The sequence below is a fragment of the Thermoascus crustaceus genome (assembly GCF_041956765.1).
Source record: "Thermoascus crustaceus strain CBS 181.67 unplaced genomic scaffold VTN00scaffold_2, whole genome shotgun sequence".
Classification (NCBI taxonomy): Eukaryota; Fungi; Ascomycota; class Eurotiomycetes; order Eurotiales; family Thermoascaceae; genus Thermoascus; species Thermoascus crustaceus.
In genome coordinates, this window is record NW_027192528.1 from 1,292,108 (window position 1) to 1,311,305 (window position 19,198).

The window sequence follows — 19,198 nt, forward strand, 5'->3', positions numbered from 1 at the left end:
TGAAAGGATATAATAAAGGAAAATAGGCGGTTTCGGGTATAGACAGTATGATTCCTTTATTGCAGGGATTATGACCTCTTGCAGATCCGAACCTATGATAGGTCTCTTGGCATGCTACTAGGTTATAGTGGTAATATTCGGCTGACATAGGATCTCTGCATACTTATATGCTGTATTTAGCATGTAGCCAGTTATATAAGTTCTTATTTAGAGTCTTCTTTTCTTGCTTTTAGTTAGTTCTCTAGCTTCTTCTATAGCTGTCTACAGTGTCTTCTCTCTCTCTCTTATACTTGATAGTTAAATCTAGTAGTTAGATCTCTGTTAGTATCTAGTTTTATAGCTTTAAACTATAAAAGAAGGCCTATTTTAATTATAAATTTAGCAATATAGAGTATTATCCTTAGATCTAAAATTAGAGTATTATAGTTAATCTAGTTTTAGATCTTATTATCTATCTAGTGCTATATTTTTCTTTAAAGTTCTTATAGTAGCTAATAAGTCGTAGGCTTGGATAGGAGGTCCTTGAGTCTTCTCAAAGGGTTGTTCAATTTCGATCATTTACTATTTTCATTTACTTTTGGGAGAGCGCGGGAGATCTCCGCTCCTTCTTGTTGGCCCATACGCCTCCTAGGCACTCTCTCCATGCCATCATCTTTTGACTTGCAGCAGAGCATCGTCCTCACCCTTCGGAAGGAAACACCACAACGTCTGTTCGCTGCGATTCTCTAAGACTGCCGTGATTGCCTTCAGAGCGATTCCTGTGCATCGTCTACCGTCTCTCTCCATTCGCCCACTACCATCCAGGCCTGGTTTTGTGGAGGTCTCAAGTCGAAAAGAATATCTTTTTTTTCTTTTCTCCGTTCCTGGTACTCCAGTCTATCGTCGTCCTTTTCGTGCTATTTCTCGTCATGTGTTGTCGCCCCCAACTCGATCAGGATGTCACATCAGACGAGAGCGATGCCAGTACCGAGCTCGCCGACATCTCCTCAAACGATGGATGCTTCCGATGGTTCCTCCGACAGCGAGTCGGAGCCAGAGAGCGATGATTTGGATGATGACGAGACTCGCTTTTGATGACGAAGAGCAGCATCCGCCGGAGCATTACCTCACAGAGGCCGAGTGTCTCAATGTCTCCCAGCTCCAACAGCAACGATACAGTCCCAAGCCTGGAAGAAGCTGGAGGAGACAAGGGAATACTGGGACCCATGAAAAGCACATTCTGGGCGCCGTGCAGTGTGGGAGCCGACGTCTTTTACGCGTTGCACTGGCAAGATATTGTAGTTTCCAGGGACGTGATCTGGTTGAGTGCTTCCACTGGCTCTGCAACTGACGAAACTGTCGTCGGTATCTCAAAAGCTTTTTCAGCTGGTGTTGTGACCAGCAGCGGAGCAAGAACAGATGCAGAGCTCCTGGAATCAAGCAGAAGAGCTCGTTGGAGACCTTCTGGAAGTGGTGGCAGCTGGTTTTCAGGCGCGAATTCGGGCATGGGCTCGACGAAATGTCCATCGTAAAAGATTCAGATGTGAGCAACAGGTCCTTTCTCCTAGAACATTGGGCGTGGCTGATGACCTGTAGGCACTCGCGAACGTCGTAGAAGAAAAGAAACTCCTCAAGCGAAAGCAACCATGTACATCGAGGGCATCACAGAGTTTGCCCAGGTGCTTCTTGCGACCACTAAAATGACCTTTACGAGCGGCTGTCTCCGGATTGAGCTCATCCTCTTCTGCCAGCTTGGCCGCCATCACTGGTGGCCATCTGCAGGCGCTACTGGACCTTCATTATCGACACCTCCAATTGAACCTGATCCGTGATTCAGATGGAGGATGTCCTCACTGTTCATTTTCCTGACGCCCAAGTTTACAAAGACCTTTTTAAGCAAGAAAGAGTTGTGCATTTCCCTCCTTTTTTGATTTTTGTTGATTTCTTTGCAATGACCTCCCTACTGTCCCATGCATCCATTCACTATCTCGCTCGTCGTTTCCTGGGTGATGGTGCAGTGCTTCCATAATTGTGCCACTTTTCAGTGCACAGTTGCACCGCAACGCACCACCTGAAGGGATAATATAAATGCAATAGGTAAACTCAGACTATATACCTTGGAAGAAATTATAATACTACTACAAAGTTGAAACTGGGTAGCAACAGCAGTCCATCCACTGTCGAAGTACGGACCTTCCCAACTCGGCTACGGCAGTTAGACCCTCTTCGGAGAGGCATCAGCACTTGGGGTTTTCAGGATAGAAATCGGCGAAATATTTGCCATTCTTGTCCACAGCGCGTCGACAGGCGCAGTTCCTGGTATCGATCAAATCAGCCGCATATTTCCCAACGAAAACATCCAAAGAGGATTGCAATTGGAGAAGGGAAAGACTCACCCGCCTAGGCCGATATCATTGTTATAGCTGAAGCCAGGCTTATCAATCCACTCCATGTATCCTTCCAAGTCCAGATCCTTGCCCCACGGCGACGTTGCCAAGTCGCAGATGGGCAAAGAGAAAATACCCGGAAATGCCGCAAAGGCATCTTTGTTTTGCGGACCGCGGGTGTCCAGAATGTTCCCGATCAAGCTGTCCGGCTTGAATTCGAAGCCGCCTTCGTTGAATGCTGCAATGGAGCTCTTCATGGCATCCCACGGCGAGATGCCATACTTCTCCTCCATGTGGCCCCAGAACTCAGGCAATACAGCCTGCCAGTCATCACCGAATGCACCCTGCTTATTGAAGATGCGTTGCAGAAAGTAGCCCTTGCCGTCCTGGCAGAGCTTGAGTCGGAAGTCGCCGTTGCCAGGGTTGTTGGACTCGCACTCCTCCTGCGTCATTGGGATCGCGGTGATCCAGACGCCCTGCTTCTTCCAGATGGAGTTGACCAGGTTGCCGAGCACGACCTTAAAGAGCCACTCCGAGGTCTCTTGCTGGGAAACCTGCGGAAATGCTTGGTCCGTGTTGAGCGGAGGGATTTGCTTGTAGTGTACCCAGTGGCCGCCCGCGAAGATATCAACAATGTTAACCTCTTGGCTCCCCTCAGCTGAGTACTTACCCCGCGCCATTAGATCAGAGTTCATGTTCTCGAGCACATGCATGTTGATGCCGAAGAATGAATGCACAGCCTCCTCCTCTTGCGCGATGTTGGACAGACTGATGTCGCTTGCCTGCAGGGTGGCAGTGATGCTGCGGGCTGCACCTGCGAACATTTCCTTGAAAGAGCCGACAGCAGCCTTGATACCGTCCCCGGCGGCGGTCGGACCCATCCATGCCGTCAGGATACCGATGATGGCGGTGCTGGCGCTCAAGGCTTCGATGGCTGCCAGGTCCTTGGAGCTGCTGCCGGGGTCGAAGTCCTGTTCGATGGCGACCTGCAAGGTGGAATACTGGGTGTTGGACAACCAGAGGGCGTCGCGCAGCTTGACAAGGAATTGGTTGAGGTTCTGGAGAGACTCCAACACCATCCAGCCGTTGGCCGTATCGTTGCTCTTCGGCCGCAACGTATTGCACAGCGGAGCGTAGCAGAAGGTCGGGAAGCCGCAGCGGAAGCTTTCGCCCAGGCCCCAGTCTTTGCCAAAATTCACAGCCAGGTTCGTCTGGTCGGGGTGCGCATCCCACCAAGAGCGGAGATAGTCGTCCGTGTTGAAGGCTTCCCACGCGTTGGTCGTGCCCGCTGCGGGAGCATGTTAGCTGAAGTGGCCAGGGAGGCAGCTGGTTTGCAGAAGATCAAAAACCCACGTACCTTCACCGACCTCGCAGAAGTATACTGGATCTTTGGCGGGTTCGTCTCCATTGCCAGTGAGCTCGCCTTCCTCATTGCCTCCATTTTCCTCATCCCCTCCATTATCGTCACCGCCATCATGGTTGGGGTCACATCCGTTCAGCCATTCGCTTGCGGCACCGTTACTAGGAGAGACAGCTAAAAGGTAGTCGGCGCGGCTGTCGCCGTTGAGGTCTCCGAATTTGATTCTTGAGCCGTCCGTTCCCACTCCGGTGGCAATCGTTCCCTGTGATTCGCGTCAGGACACGAGTTCTGTGGAACAGAAGATGGAAGACAACGTTCAAGATAGTATGTACAGGACTTACCCAAGGGACCCAAACGACCTTGCCGCCGTTGGGGCCGTTATTCCCCTCAGGACTTCCGGCGTTGAACCAGCATTGTACCGATCCATCGTCGGGCGAAACCCAAAGGTATTCGGCCCGGCCGTCTCCTAAAGCGACGTCTTCAGCATGGAAAGGGCCTGGATGGGCGAATGGGCAGAAGACGACTGATCATACGTACCGTTGATATCGGCGAAGTGAACATCTTCTCCCTTGGCCCCGACACCCGTTGCGATCACCCCTTGTGGAAGCCAAATGGGATGTCCTGGATCGTCTCCTCCGCCGTTCAGGTAGGCAGTCACAGCGCCATTGGGAGCGACCCAGAGATAATCGTCGCGGCCGTCGCCTGTTCCGGAGTGAGTGAGCCTCCTTGGGTTGACAATTTCGCAGGCCGCTCTCTCTTACCGTTCAGATCTGCAAACCGAACGCCATCCCCATCTTTTCCGATGCCTGTTGCGACGATGCCTTGAGGGACCCAAGTGACCCGGCCAGGATAGGCGTTATCGGCGGCACCGACATTCCGCCAGGATTCGACGGCGCCGTTGTCATGGACGAAGAGGTATTCAGCCCTCCCGTCTCCATCCAAGTCCCCGAACCGGACCTGGTGTCGTTTCGCGCCCACGCCGCTGGCGATCTCACCCTGAGGGTACCAGATCTGTTTCCCGTCGATGACACCCCCGTTCACGTAGGCAATGACCTTCCCGTTCTCGTCAACGGCCAGATAGTCATCTCTACCGTCCGCTGGATCCTTTGGTCAGCTTCGTCGCTCATCAGGTGGCCGTGGCCCTCACCGTTTAGATCGTGGAAAACAACGCCAGGGCCGATTTGAGACCGTCCTCCATCGCCGCCGTTCTGCCACTCAGTTACCTCGCCGTTTCCGCCGATGACGAGGTAGTCACTGCGGCCGTCACCGTTTATATCGGCGAAGGTGATGTTCTCCCGAGAGGCTCCCACACCGGATGCAATTTCTCCCTGCGGCCACCAGGTGGGATGGCCGGCATCTTTGCCCCGAAGGTTGGTGTACAGCGTGACCCGTCCATCTTCAGACACCCAGAGATAATCGGCACGGCCATCCTTGTTCACATCAGCAATCCGGACCCCGGCTGCGGCACCAATCCCACTGGCGATCTCGCCCTGCGGAATCCAGACGGGCTTGTCGTCAGTGCCGGTGTTGAGCCACGCCTGCAGTCCGCCGTTGTCGGTGACGACTAGGTAGTCATCGCGGCCGTCGCCGTCGATGTCGCCAAACAGGATACGGTCTCTGGTGGCCCCAACACCGCTGGCGATCTCGCCTACCCCTTTCGTTGAGCATGAATTCGTTCTCGATCGGGTGTGGGTGCTTACCTTGCGGATACCACACCGGCTTGCCACGGTCTTCTCCGCCCCCGTTGAGATAACAGGTGACTCGACCGTCTTCTGACACCCACAGGTAATCATCGCGGCCGTCGCCATTAATGTCTGCGAATCTCACGCCGGCGCCGTCTTTGCCGATACTTGTTTCTGTCAGTAATCACCGGTTTCATGCTCTCAGTCTGAGGCTCACCTACCCGCTTGCGATTTCACCCTGTGGAATCCAAACCACCTCGTCGGCGCTCGAACCCACGGTGTTGAGGTAGGCAACTACCGACCCATCATTGTAGACAAACAGATAGTCGTCCCTGCCATCTCCATCAAGATCGCCAAAACGGACTTTGTTTCCGGGACCTATGCCGCTGGCGATTTCACCTTTGGGATACCAGACTGACGTGAAGGCCTCCGAGGAGCCAATTCCCGAGGCAATCTCACCTTGCGGATACCAGACAGGTTCATTACTGCAGGCACCGCCGTCAAATGTGCCCGGGACCGGATCCTCGATCCATCCCTTTTCTCCAGCTTCTACGATGGCTGAATACCAGATATGCCCCATCTTATCATAGCCGGCGTCAGTCGGATGAAGACCGTCTGCCAAGTCAGCAGTGGTCAGCGTGGTCATGTCCACCACCATGACTTTGTGGCCTGACTTCGCTCGTTCCGAGACGACACCGGGGACTGCGTTATTGAAGGTGTTGATGCGAGCCATTGTATCCGAGTTCGAGGCCGGGATAATCTTCGCCACGAGGATGGCTGCGTCGGGACAGTTGGATATGACTTTGTCGATCAAAGCCCCGAGTCGGTCAGGAGCCGTATCCGGGTCGTGAGGGCGGTTCATGTCATTGGTTCCAGCGTGGATGAGGACAACATTGGGTCTCATATTCAGGGCAGTATCGCTGTAGCTTGCAATCTCCGCGATCAACGCGCCGTTGTACCCCTCATTGTCCGGATCCGGCATGCTTCCAATAGGTTGTGTGCCGACGAAATCCTTTTCGTTCTCGGACAGGTTGTTCCACAACTGACGTCGATATCCATTGTCATCACTGCTCTTATAACCATGGGTGATAGAGTCACCCATTGGTAAAACACGCAGCTTCACACCGTCTGCAATCGGTGCTCGTCGAGCGTGCGGGACAACATGGCCGAATGTTGGAGAGGTTGCTGTGTGAGCATGTTAACAGAAGGAGCACTTGTTGGGAAGGCAGTATATCTTGAGCTTTACCGAATATTGCAAGCCAGCTAAAGGCCAACAATGTGCGCTGGAGGCGCATGGCTAAAAGAGTGGGTATAAAAGAACTCGCATAGAAAAGCTGTCCAAGGAGGATACTTTGTGAGACACTGAGTCTTCTTTTGTTGCGGCATATTGACAGCCTTTATATCTCCTTTCATCTCCGGTTATGGCTGAAGGCCCCAAAGCACCGCAGGGAAACAGTGTCACTACTATCTCCTTGTCTTTACACTAAGGCATTTTAATGTGCTTTTTAGTAACTTATCTTTTATTAGTTCATGAATTTGCCACCTTTTAGTGTCCATACCCACACACACGCCTAGGACTCTGCTGTGCCAAGAGTGATTGATGGAATCTGAATTTAGAAAGTCCATAATGGCTTCCTCAGCTCTCAGTTCTCAAGCTAATAAAAAAAAGCTCTTAAGAAGTTACCTGCAGAACTGCCTTCTTTTGAACATGTGGTCTATTAAATCACTCAAGATGTCTTCATTTGCAGTGCAAGTCCATACATCATCTACAGTCAATAGCAACGTGGAAGCATCCAGGAACAAGAGAATTCGTCTTTTTATGGACTCCGTCTTTCGGTCGCCAGCTGGCCAAGATCCTGCTATGATGTAGGTTGCATTGAGGCTTCTAGTTGGTGGTACTGTAATCGCCGTGGGATGAGATTCTTCCAAACGATGTAACTAAATTAGACCTTAGTCTTTCAGCTAATACTATAGTTCAGGGACGAACAGACAGTGTTAGGGTGGGCACGTGTTGGGGGCCTTGGGACCATTTCAGCCCGGCCCCATCGGCTGAGCTTAAAACTTGGGGTCCAAGATATTGAGCCCAACCGTCGCGAGCATACTATGCTTAATTCAACTATTATTTCGGCATAGCCGCCGGTTCTCCATTCGGCTCGGTTTCCCAAATCCCGGGGCCAGCGCAAAGCCCCCAACCCCGCGGCCACGCTAAGCGGCGGGCCGTTGAAGAATTAAAACGGAGCCACGGACGAGTGATAACCACTGACCTCAAACCTGCAGACAATGAAACTACGAACACGATGGACAGAGAGCTCTTGGCAGCGGTTCTATGTGATGGAGAAATGGCTTTCATTGGTAATTACAGGGCTCGTTGGCGATGATGACGAATAAGGACTGGCAATAGGAAACTTGGCGAACGAGGTGAAAGAGAGCCGGACAAAACAGAGAGCGCAACAGATGGCATGGTTCTGCTTGGCACAATTCCCGTTGCATTGGGAATCATGTCCAGGAGTTCAGAAAAAAAAATCCCGCAGATGTAGATAGACCCTCGAGGCCAAGAGTCAATGGTGTTTCCTGGGCATTCTTTAGCCTCTCGCCAGCAGACATGGGACTACACAGTACGAGTGAACTGCGATTCAACGCCGAGATAAGGCCACTTACACCACTGCGAGAATGGGCAACGCTGAAAGATTATCTCGAGGAGAACCTTTCCATCAAGATCCCCGACCAAAATGCCGCGCAGTTGGTCTATTTACGTTCACACAGGTGACCTACATAGCTACCGTATGTAGTGAATGGCTAGCACTCTTCTTTACCGCATGAATGGGCCGTAGGAACTGTGTACACGGTATCAGCACAAGGAGGCCACTGTGAGCCTCTATACCTTCCCCCATCGGCCCAGCAAATGCTAACATTGAAGTTTCCATTTCTACCTTCACATCGTATGGAGATCTGTCCGCTGCACTGACTCCTGGATAGTTAACATAATCGGACACCGAGCGAGCTCCCCCAATTTACATACAAATTGACCTCTTGATATCTCAACAACCCATTGAGAGTGTTCCATAAATGATCTTCAAAATAGATAGAAAAGCGTATATAAATAGCCTACATATCTCTTGGGGCTACCAGATTGCCTCCCTGTATCATATTTTGAGCATATAATGATTCAGGGCTCAATTTAATATATTCCGGGCTTTTAGAATCATGGCAAGCGACACAAAAACTTGGTATGCAGTATGTATTATAGATAGTAACCTATATGCAAACTTTCAGACTATCTAGATGCGAGTTTGTCGAGATATCAAGAGGTCAATTTGTACGTAAATTGGGAGAGCTCGCTCGTTGTCCGATTACGTTAACGTAATCCGACGCTGAGCGGATCAAGCCGCCCCCCAACTTCAAGTCCTTCAACATAGGTAAACATGCATTTCGAATATTATGAATGTGATTTTCAAATATTGCTCCGCTCACCAACATATTGTTTAGGCCAGTTCGCGTCAACCTGTAAGATGTCAACAACTTCAATCGTGACATACCAAAAAAAAAAAAAAAAAAAAAAAGAAAACAACTTACATCTTTGATATGGTCATAGCCCAGGAGCCACGGGCTGAGCTCCGGGTCTCGCCAGACCAGGGGGTCACCCGGTGGTGTTGGATTCATGCGCATGATCCGGTCCCGTTCTTCTTGCTCGGGGCCGTCGGGTAGATGGTAGAGATATTGCTGTCTGGTTTTATGGTCAGAGCAATACGAAACATCCATTTCTTAAATGACAGGAGTCTTGAGTCGAGCTTTCTCCGGAGCTAACAGGGAAGGACTTACAGGTTACCACGCTCCACTATCTTGGACGTCCGCTTCTTGCGACAAGCCTCGTAGACGCCGAGAGCGAGTTTAAGATCGGACTTCTTCTGAATACGGGCAAGGCATTCGCCAAGCACTGCGCCGTCTTCAAGAGACATTCCAGCACTAGCCAGGCAGTCGGTAAATCATGTTTTCGGCCGCTGAGAATATATATACCAGAGCGGGAATTGACATACCCTGAAGCCAGGTACGGCAAAGTGGCATGAACGGCATCACCCAGCATGGTAAACGTCCCTGATGGATGATTCCACTGGGGAAGTTCGTGACGAATGCAGAGCTTCCACTTCTGCACTGATTCACAGTGTGCTAATATCTTGCCAATTCTAATGTTTGTTTAGCTGACAACCCTCTGGTCTTAAGATGTCCAAAAGAACGAAAATGGTAGACTTACCTCGGATCCCACTTCTCGAACAGCTGTCTCATCTCAATGACATTACCTTGAACTGTTCTTGCTCCGCCGTCTGGGATATCATCGGGAACAAGGAGAACCACTGGCAGTAGACATTAGAGTCGCGGTCCATCAAAGCGATTTCTTTTATAGCATCACTCAATTGAGAAAACTCACTGTTCAGATATCTCCCACCCCTCAGGAGATAACAGACTGCATGGCATCCAGGGCCCATCCAGTAATGGACTTCCTTCGTATCCAACATCTTCTGTACATCTTCCTCCAACTTAATTTTACTCAAGTCCAAAAGTACCCGGTAAGCCAGATCCCCAGTAGGCGTTGGAGGATCATGCCGGTTGAGGAAACATTCCCGCGTCCGACTGACAATCCCATCGGCGCCAACAACCAAGTCCGCCCTCAAGCGTCGTCCGTCTGTGAGGACTACGATCGCTTTGGGAGGATTGGATTGGTACTCCACTTCGGTGACCCGAGAATTGGTACGAACATCCGCACCTAACTCAAGGGCACGTTGGTGCAGACAGTTGTGCAGGTCCGCTCTGTGGAAATCCCAGAACGGACATCCGTAGCATTTCCCTGATTCAATGAAACTTAGGGCGCTCAGGTGCTCCCCTTTCCAGTTGATCATGTTGCAAGCCCCGGGGGTGGATGCATATTTGGAACATGCTTCCTCCAAGCCCCAGTAGCGAAGAAGGCGTGATGCATTAGGTAGGATCTGGATGCCAGCTCCGATCTAAATTCATGAGAACTGCACCCCATTGGGACTGGTACTTGGGACCTTTGTCTTACCTCGCCAAGTTCGTGCGCTGACTCCAGAACAATGACCTTGTGGCCTGCCAAGAGGATGGATATGGCAGCGCCTAGGCCTCCCAATCCGGCTCCAACAATTATTACCTAAAAGCTCTGTTAGTTAAGCTTTCCAACATAAATTTTACATGAAAAGGCGCCAATGACGCTCCATACCTCAAGTTGCTCAGGCATCTCGTTGCTCAGTCAGATGGTTGTATACTTCGTACTTGTACTGTGTCTTGGTGTGTATCGGGACCTTGCAACCGTTTAAACGAATCTTGTCTCTTCTATCCCGTCAAGAATTAGAAGTGATGCACCTGAAAAGCTTCCTGTTGCTGCATTCGAATGCAGCTCCATGTACTGAGAAATCAAGCCAGAACATGCCCAGACAGATAATCGAGTCCCCTTATGCATTAAGCTAGGGTACGGAGGCGGCGGGGTTCCGATCGTATCATTTGAACATGTATGCGAACCAAGGATGGGGGCTGGCGACGAATCAAAGATGGGGTCGTAACAACAGTTGTTTCATTAACTAACACATGGTGTGATGACTATTATTGGCCGCTTGCACCGAATATCCGAAAATGCAAAATCTCTATTTCCATCATATATCATATCGCTAAGTCTTTCCTAGAAGGAGAATATTTGATGTGGCATCTGCAGCAAATGTAACCATGCGCCCTAAGCTACGACGGGGACACATGGGGGCAGAGTGTTTAGCGATCTGGCGGAGACATCACTTTCTTCTACCAAATATATAATCTCCGAAGGACAATTTGTTACCATCAACAAGGCTGGCAGCTGGCAGCGGCTTAAGCAAACGGCAAAAAAAAAATCGAGAGACATTTAATGATTCGGATTTGATCATTCGGTACCTTAGGTATCTCGTGTTTTGCAGCAAGGTATGTATTAAGATACAAGATACTACATAGTGGAAGTGAGACCTAGCTCATACCTCTCGGCTGAACTTCTCGGTATCCCGAACCTCCACGCCGAAGGTAACGCAAATGCAATCTCCCGCTTCCGCGTGAAACATTGATCTTATTTCTGGATATGATGGTCTTCCTTAATCAGATCTGCGGCTCTTTCCGCAACCGCGTACACGCTAGACTGGATATTTCCTCTCGGGATCAGAGGCATGACACTCGCGTCTACAATCCTGAGATTCGCGGTTCCATATACAAGAAGTTGCGCGTCGACAACCCCTCCCTTGTCTCGTGGCATCATGGGACATGAGCAAGCCGGGTGATTGTTGGAAATGGTAGTCGTTCTGACATAGTCCTTTGCCGCTTCTAGATCCTTCACATGTGCCATCTCATGGTTTCGCTTTCCACCTGGCTTGATGAAAGACGCGAGAGGTTGTGATTCCGCTATCGTCTCCATGAATCGAAGGTGTCGCGACATGAATTCAACGTCCAGCTCGTTCGATAAGTACTTAGGATCGATGATAGGCGGCTGAGTGGCGTCCGCTGAGGCGATGTGCACGCTACCACGAGATAAGGGGTGGAGGAGAGAGATACCCAGACTGACAAAGTTATGGGGGTCGAGGTTCTGTGTGAAAGTCTGAAGAGTCATCGGCATGGAGCTTGACTTGGGCAAGGAACATGAACGCGGAACCGGTAGATTCCTTGGGATCTTCGAAAATAGTACGAAGAAGGTTGTACCGTTCCATATCCTTATTTTCGGCTGGGTACTTTTTGAATAACTCTCTCAGCTCCTCTTCCCCGCTCTCTGTCGCAAAGTCCGTCATAGGCATAAAGGCGTACGAGCCGATACCGCCAGAGCAGAAAGAGCCAGTTTTGTTGGCCGGCAGGAAATACGCAGAGCCCGCATAGCTTCGTGTCTTCGACGTTGGGTCGACGGTGATAGGGCTGCTGAAACCACCTGTCGCACTTCCAGAGAACGGATCCCCAGTGAGGCAGTACCCTACCTCCCTGAGCGTCTTCGTCCAGGCCTTCGAGAGCGGATCCTGGATCGTTCCTTGGAACGAAGCTTGGATGGGACCACTGGTACCTTGCCCCTCCTGGGTAATCCAATTGATTTCTACGTCAACCTTGTGGAATACAGTGGCTGGCTGAAAAGGAAGCATGATCGTGCTAGCAAAGCTTGACAAGTCACCAGCATTGCTGACTGACATTGATGATTAGCCATGTAGAGAAATTATAGCCGAATCAGTAATTCTGGATCGGGGAGGGGAGTCTCAAAAACAAGTGTCTGGAGTTGAGAAGACAAGGTTCCGAGAAATTCCCTGATGGCCTGATCTGATAGATGATCTACCTCGTATTTGAGGATCAGCATACATTGAGAATATTATGCTGAGATTATTGCCAATCATAATGTGCTAACTGGTCGTCTCCCCGCCCTCTTAATAGCAGCGTGGATATCGAGACTATGGCACACGGGAGCTTTCAAGAATTTGTGTTTATCTATGGGGACAGTGCTCCAGCAGTGCCTGTAATACTTAGAGCAACATTGTAGTGGACATTCAGCTACTTAAAGTACCTCCTCTCCTGCTATCAATCGCACTCCCCCATCAACAGTTCCTCCCACATCATCTAAAAGGCACTGGATACTACAGATCCAAAAGACTCTTTTCTGGTATGTTCCAATATCAATATCTCGTGAACTCCAGCGCCTTGATGTCTCCGTCTCTCTGCCCCTTTAGACTTCACTGAATATGAGCATACCGTCAACTGTGGGGCGAGTCTAACAACAGTCATAAAACCAGAAGATTTTTCGAAAGACATCACGGGCATCATGCATCTTTCAGCCATTCTTTCGCCCCTTGTGCTTGCCACATCAGTAGTCGCAACTGCTATACCATACACAAACACCACAGCGTACAGCACCCGAGAATCCGACGAAAATAACATACTCGCCCGTGCCAAACCATGCAAGACCTGGAAAGACTGTCCCTGGTTTGGCATGTACTGCGACTCTACAACCGGAAAAATGCAAGAACCTGCTGAAAGAAGGTGAAAGTTGTACCACCAATGACAACTGCGCGTCCGGCTGGTGTGACAAGGGCACCTGCAAGCCATCGATCGTCGGCAAGCCTTGTCAGAAAGACGGTGACTGCCACCTTCAGGGCGGTGACCAGTACTGCGCCCCAGAGACACACACCTGTCTCCTTTACGGCCTTCCTCAAGGTTTTGCTTGCACATATGATGTGCAATGTATCTCAAGATATTGCGCCAAGGGCAAGTGCGAGAATTCCCCCGGTTCTTATGGAGCCCGGTGCTCGTCGAACAGCGACTGCAAAGGCGGTAATGTATGCCGATATCCACGTTTCGGTGACGCCTCCAAAGAATGCCTTCCCAATGAGCCAGGAAAATATGGGAGTCCATGCTTTAGTAACAAGGACTGCGATTCTGGAGTTTGCGGTCTCCATGGTAAAAAGTACTGTGGCAACCCACCTGCTTGCACAGCACCGGGTCTGTTCTGCTTGAGAAATTCGGACTGCTGCTCGAAGCAATGTGAATCGACAAAATGGATCGGTGCCTTTCAGTGTGCATGATCGATAGAACCAGGAATGGGCTTCCAATTAGATGTAAATGAGCATGGAGTGGAAAAGGCTGGAAGGGTGAACAACTTGTCATTGGATGAAGTATGAAGGGAGCGGTAATGTGAGGGCAGTGCTGCTGTGGGATTCGATTAATCTTTTGTCCTTATCATTTTGAACATTGAACATTTTGAGTATCTAGTATCATTCTCAAATGTCCCAGTCGGTACTTATGAAAGTGTTGCCAAAAAATACCACTCAACCACAAAAAGTGCTAATGACACCTGTTTGTTGGAGGTAGGGATATATTTCTGGCTGACAGAAAGTGTCAGCCGAATATTACCACTATAACCTAGCGGTATGCCAAGGAGCCTAAACCTAGTCAGCACACGCCGATCCGGGCATCTCGAAGGCCATAATCCCTGCAATAAAGGAATTATACTGCCTATAACTATCCATAATGGCTTATGTTCCCTTGTTATAACCCTTGCAATACCCCTTTATATTGCATCCATATATCATATTTTTCGGGATTGTTTGATATTGCCATATTTGGAAGGTCCGAAGCCCCTAATTCCATGAGATAAACAGTCAGTTAGTTAGGTAGATACGAATAATCAGAGCTTTCATCATCATACCTTCGGATTACTAGGTTCGCGCAGTCTGACAGAAAGTAACTTCGAGCAGTCGCTTCACACACAGAAAGCCCATTGTTGTGGTGAATACTCCAGGCCTAATATATGCAGGCAAGTCTATAGATGAAGGTCAACTAGGAAGTCGTCGGTACGCAAAGACCGTTATACTGTACAAAACACGGCTTTGCCTAGATTCGACAGCACCTTTCGCACACCGCGCCGAGAGGATGACTAAGCATACGGGGCTGTGTTCAAGGCGGTGATATTCTGCCGGTGATGTCACGGCGCAAGCGCATCTTGAAACTCGACGTCGGTTCGCAACGTTGAACGCGCAACCTCGGCCGCTGGAGAACAATAGATATTGCGGCCAAGCTTGGACAGCCATGGCTCAGGACGAGGATCCCCTCGTTCAGGCGCTGCCGCCTGCGACGGACTACCTGACTTATCTGACTCTTCTTGAATACCAATTGACCCCCGCTCGTCTCCCGCTTCTCCACAAGCTTCTACAGGATGAAACTCTCACCACGAACATTGGATGGGATCTTGTCCAGCTGCTTCTTCCTATGCTTCCTGAGTCGCAGGAATGCCTCCAGGATGTTGCAAGGTTAGGAAATCCGCGGGAAGTCATCCTGCGCGTTTCAGATGCTCTGATGAAGCTTGAACCCGAAGACGAGGACCAGGAGGAAGAAGCAGAAGCAGAATCGGGCAATGACCAAGCAGGAGACACGCAAAGCTTAGAAGAGAAGCTCGAAGAGACAGCCATTGAAAGCGAAGATGAAGAGGCAAAAGGCAAAAGAGGCAAACTTCCACGTCACATTATGCAATTCAACTGCCTCATGGCGATGCTGTCTGTGCTCCACTCCCGCATCAAGACGAAATATCCCAGTCGCTTCATAGCGACCTCCCTTCAAGCCGCGCTTGAAGCTTATACTCTGACGCCCACGAATGAGACAACAACTGCTCTTCTGGAATTCTTCAGAGATGTGTCGCCCAGAAAACGGCCGGCGCTGCCACCTAGAGCGGCTAGCGAGTCCTCTGTGGTCCGTGTCTCGCAGGCGTCTGCTCCTGATCCTGAAGCTGAGATGCACTCTCAGGATTCCTCGACGGATGAACAGGCGTTACTAAAGAAGCTCCTTCAATTCGGACTCATTGAACTGTTGAAGTCATACATGTTAAGCCTTACGAGTCCCACGGATTCTGGGATGTCCTGGACAGTTAGATTACAGGAAAAGCTCCATCCTCAGCCGCGCATGCCGTCGAGCCTCACTAGGACGGGTGATTATGCGACCATGAAGCACCTTAAGGAGAGGGATATGATCGTGGGTAAAATCACTGTAGGATCATCAACCTCCTCATTTTCTTGACTGCTACTAATACTTATGAAAGGCCCTGTCCCGGGATTTTGGCCTGGATGAAATGCAGCTGCTCAACATTGTCTCTCAGCCGGCTGAAAACCATCCTCCCCCACTGGACTTTGAGGAGCTTCCTAAATCTGCAGATGAAATCCCTCTAGAGAGGCACGGCTCTTTACTGCTCTTAGCGGCGCGTCTTGCTTCGACTGTACTCTTTGATTCAGGTCAAGAAATTGTACAGGTTCCAGTTTTCCCTGATCTGGCTCGCTTATTCTCGAATTTTCTTGGCAGTGACGACTCTCCGGATGCAGCGACGCTAGGACAGCCACAGGCGCTTCTGGATTCACTTCTTGCCCTGACTGTAGTGTCTGTCTATCAACCAATTAGCAGCCCGACAAACGATAAAGAGTATGAAGATTTTGTCCTGCTACTCACCGCTTGCACTTCGCGTCAAACATATAATACCGTTCGACGAATGCCAGCGGCGGTTGTCCACAGCCATCCTTCCCAGATTGCTCGATTCAGATTGATCCGGAAGGTTTTGGAGAATGATAAATTACAGTACGCTAGAGACAGTGCGATTGGATGGCTGAAGGACGAAATTCTCTCCGTGGTGGCTCAGAATAAGCCAGCTGCAACCACTCCTACTGAACCCAATATCTTTGTCGACCCACATTATTTCTCTGTTCTATTCCCCTTGCTGTTCAATCCTGCATTCCTCGACACATCTCCCGACATTGTTGCCTCGTTTATAATGTTCTCCGAGTCCTTTGCTCCGTCAATCCACGCTGCGCTGAGTCTCTACTATATTCTCGTCTCCTCCCCAGGGCTTCGCGAGCGACTGCAACTCGAGAAGACTTATGTCTATTTCCGGAACAAGTTCCTGGAACCTCTGAAGACGTTTTTGCGTAGGTTCGAGAGCGATCTAGCGGAAAACGGCGGCGATGGTCGGATCGAAGCTGCGGTTGGGGAGGAGATGTGCCAGATTGGCATGGCGCGCTCCGTGGGCCTCATCGAACACGTCATCGAGCAGGTCGAGGATGCACTTGGTGATGCATTTGATCTTGATGAAGCAGCGCTGACAGAGCCAACTGCGGACGATATAGCCAAGGTGGCGGATATCCGTGCGAAGACTGCACCATGAGAGCTGAAGCAAATGATTCAACGTATACCTTGGGTAGCTGGACTACAGGAAGGTATCTTTGGATTCATATAGTGGATAATTTGGCAGTTTTTCTGATATACGGTTGGAATTAAATTTACGTTGAAAATGACCCCACCAGTACTCCTTGCCGTGAGACATTAAAAACGACCAGGTTCTCTTCAGTTTTCTTTGGGGCTTCATCACGAACATCGATATCCTTTTGTGGCCTCCGCCTTGACTACATCGACATGTCATTTTTAAACTTGAGGTGGATGCTCTTAACTTCTCCTTTCCTGCTACTCAAATTGGCTACAGGCTATTAGTAGTATATATATCGCACCATTGGCCCTGAGAACCACTAATGGCCGAGCTAAATTCCTGAATAAGTATAAAGCGTCATATTCAATGCTCTCCGTAGCAATTCTGGGGAGACTATGTACATGTGACCCAGTCCTCGCCCATCCCCTCTATCCTTTCACCCATTCACCGGCGGCCCCCTACCTCCAACCCCCCCCCTCCCCTCCTCACTTCCAGACAACCCAACCAAACCACCGGCTCAACAACCCGGCACCCTCTCCGTTTCCTGAATTATATTCTGCTCTCGCCCTTCACCCAACAACAAAGAACCCGGGAATGGCCTACTGGTTATAATCTCCCACTGGGCTGGATGACCTTTCCCCTCCCCTTTCCCTTCCCCCCAATGCCCCTTGGTCACTCAAGGCCCCGGGTTCGATTCTCGCCTTGAGCCTAAGGTGCAGCAGTGAGATAATTATCGATACCTGCTAAGATCCATTTCCGATGAGGGCTGCTGGTTTGAGGAATAGTAAAATCTCCTGCCCGCCAGAAGCATAGGTGGGGGGTTTTCGCAGCACCCGCCTGATCCCTAAAGAGGGGTGTGAGTTTTTTTTGTTGCTTTCCTGATTTGTTACGCGATTTGTTTTCTATAAAGATGAGGACTTAAGTGTCTTCTGAGTCTATGTTTGTTTTGGGGCTTTCTCAATGTCATTAGGAAGCGGTAAGCTTTATGATAAGTGTGAAGCAAGAGTATTATGTTAAGCGCTATGGGTGTGTGTACTACATAATTAACAGAACATTTACATTTTGGGCCAATTCCTTCTCAAGAAAGTACCATAAGCAATGGAAATTCATTCCATCCTGTTTGTCTGGATTTGTCTCTGTCGAACCGACCTCGCTAGTTTAGGTAGCTACCCAAGCTTGACTTGAGCTAGGGCCGGTTACATACATACATAACCCCCCCATCACATCGAAAGTAAAATACAAAGCGGTACATGACTAAAATCCGAAAAAAAGGAAACCCTTTTTTTTGTAGTTTTTATCATTATGGAAGAAAAAGAAACAAGTCAAGTCCCAGCCGCAGCCCCAACCAACCCCAACCTAACCTGACCTAACCTAACCTAACCCTAACTGACCCATCCGTCTCCCTCCAGCCTGGAACAACCCAACCTGCTGTCCTCATATCACCCACCCCGTACCATCATCTACCACACAAGAAGATCAAAAGGTCATGTATTACCGCATCCCAATCCGGCCTGATTTATCACTGACAAATCACATCTACTCCCGGAGGGGAAAATAGGTGTGAAACAGGCCGGAAAGATTCACCGTTAACGATATGAGTGTTGATGGGTGTGGGATAACAGATACGGAAGATGAGCATTCGGTGATGAGCTGGGTTGACAAAGGAAGAAGAAGAGGTGGTGTTTCTCTGTTTTTTTTATGTGATGTGGTGATTGTACCAAGGAGTACATAGTGAAGAGCCGGGCGGAAGACGACATGTGAAGTATGTATGTATGTTGTCTTGTTTAGTTTGTTGAACCGCGTCACGTCAAGTCGTATAGACACATCGTAGCATCAAGTCGAAGTCGTAGTCGAGTTAAAAGAATAAAGACCGAAGGCACAGACACGGGCACGTAGCTCGTTCGCGAGGATCAAGTTGACAAAGCCGAAGTCGAGACAAAGACAGCCGAGGTGAGATAAAACGAAAACAGGAAACGATGAGAAATGACGATAGGACGACATTATATTTTTCATTCGTAGTTCTCTCCTTTCCCTCTGGCTCGAGGCTCGTTCAAGACACGTGTAT

At 49.7% G+C, this 19,198-nt stretch overlaps 4 protein-coding genes across 4 annotated transcripts; 2 read left to right on the plus strand and 2 right to left on the minus strand.

The window, feature by feature from the left end:
• Positions 1–993: 993 nt before the first annotated feature.
• VTN00DRAFT_3987 (uncharacterized protein) lies at positions 994–1,811 on the plus strand (the record flags this gene model as incomplete). Its single annotated transcript, XM_069430364.1, has 3 exons — positions 994–1,025; positions 1,088–1,500; positions 1,576–1,811. The coding sequence occupies 3 exons, from the start codon at positions 994–996 to the stop codon at positions 1,809–1,811; spliced, it is 681 nt and encodes a 226-aa protein (XP_069289508.1).
• Positions 1,812–2,216: 405 nt separating this feature from the next.
• On the minus strand, positions 2,217–10,653 carry VTN00DRAFT_3988 (uncharacterized protein; the record flags this gene model as incomplete). Its single annotated transcript, XM_069430365.1, has 17 exons — positions 2,217–2,295; positions 2,376–3,654; positions 3,724–3,988; positions 4,068–4,192; positions 4,264–4,428; positions 4,488–4,823; positions 4,874–5,374; positions 5,427–5,575; positions 5,630–6,593; positions 8,880–8,910; positions 8,982–9,132; positions 9,228–9,371; positions 9,443–9,589; positions 9,658–9,757; positions 9,832–10,405; positions 10,462–10,566; positions 10,636–10,653. 17 exons carry the CDS (start codon positions 10,651–10,653, stop codon positions 2,217–2,219), a joined length of 5,133 nt encoding a protein of 1,710 aa, XP_069289509.1.
• Positions 10,654–11,502: 849 nt separating this feature from the next.
• On the minus strand, positions 11,503–12,598 carry VTN00DRAFT_3989 (uncharacterized protein; the record flags this gene model as incomplete). Its single annotated transcript, XM_069430366.1, has 2 exons — positions 11,503–12,024; positions 12,053–12,598. The coding sequence occupies 2 exons, from the start codon at positions 12,596–12,598 to the stop codon at positions 11,503–11,505; spliced, it is 1,068 nt and encodes a 355-aa protein (XP_069289510.1).
• Positions 12,599–14,981: 2,383 nt separating this feature from the next.
• On the plus strand, positions 14,982–17,094 carry VTN00DRAFT_3990 (uncharacterized protein; the record flags this gene model as incomplete). Its single annotated transcript, XM_069430368.1, has 2 exons — positions 14,982–15,932; positions 15,985–17,094. The coding sequence occupies 2 exons, from the start codon at positions 14,982–14,984 to the stop codon at positions 17,092–17,094; spliced, it is 2,061 nt and encodes a 686-aa protein (XP_069289511.1).
• Positions 17,095–19,198: the final 2,104 nt, after the last annotated feature.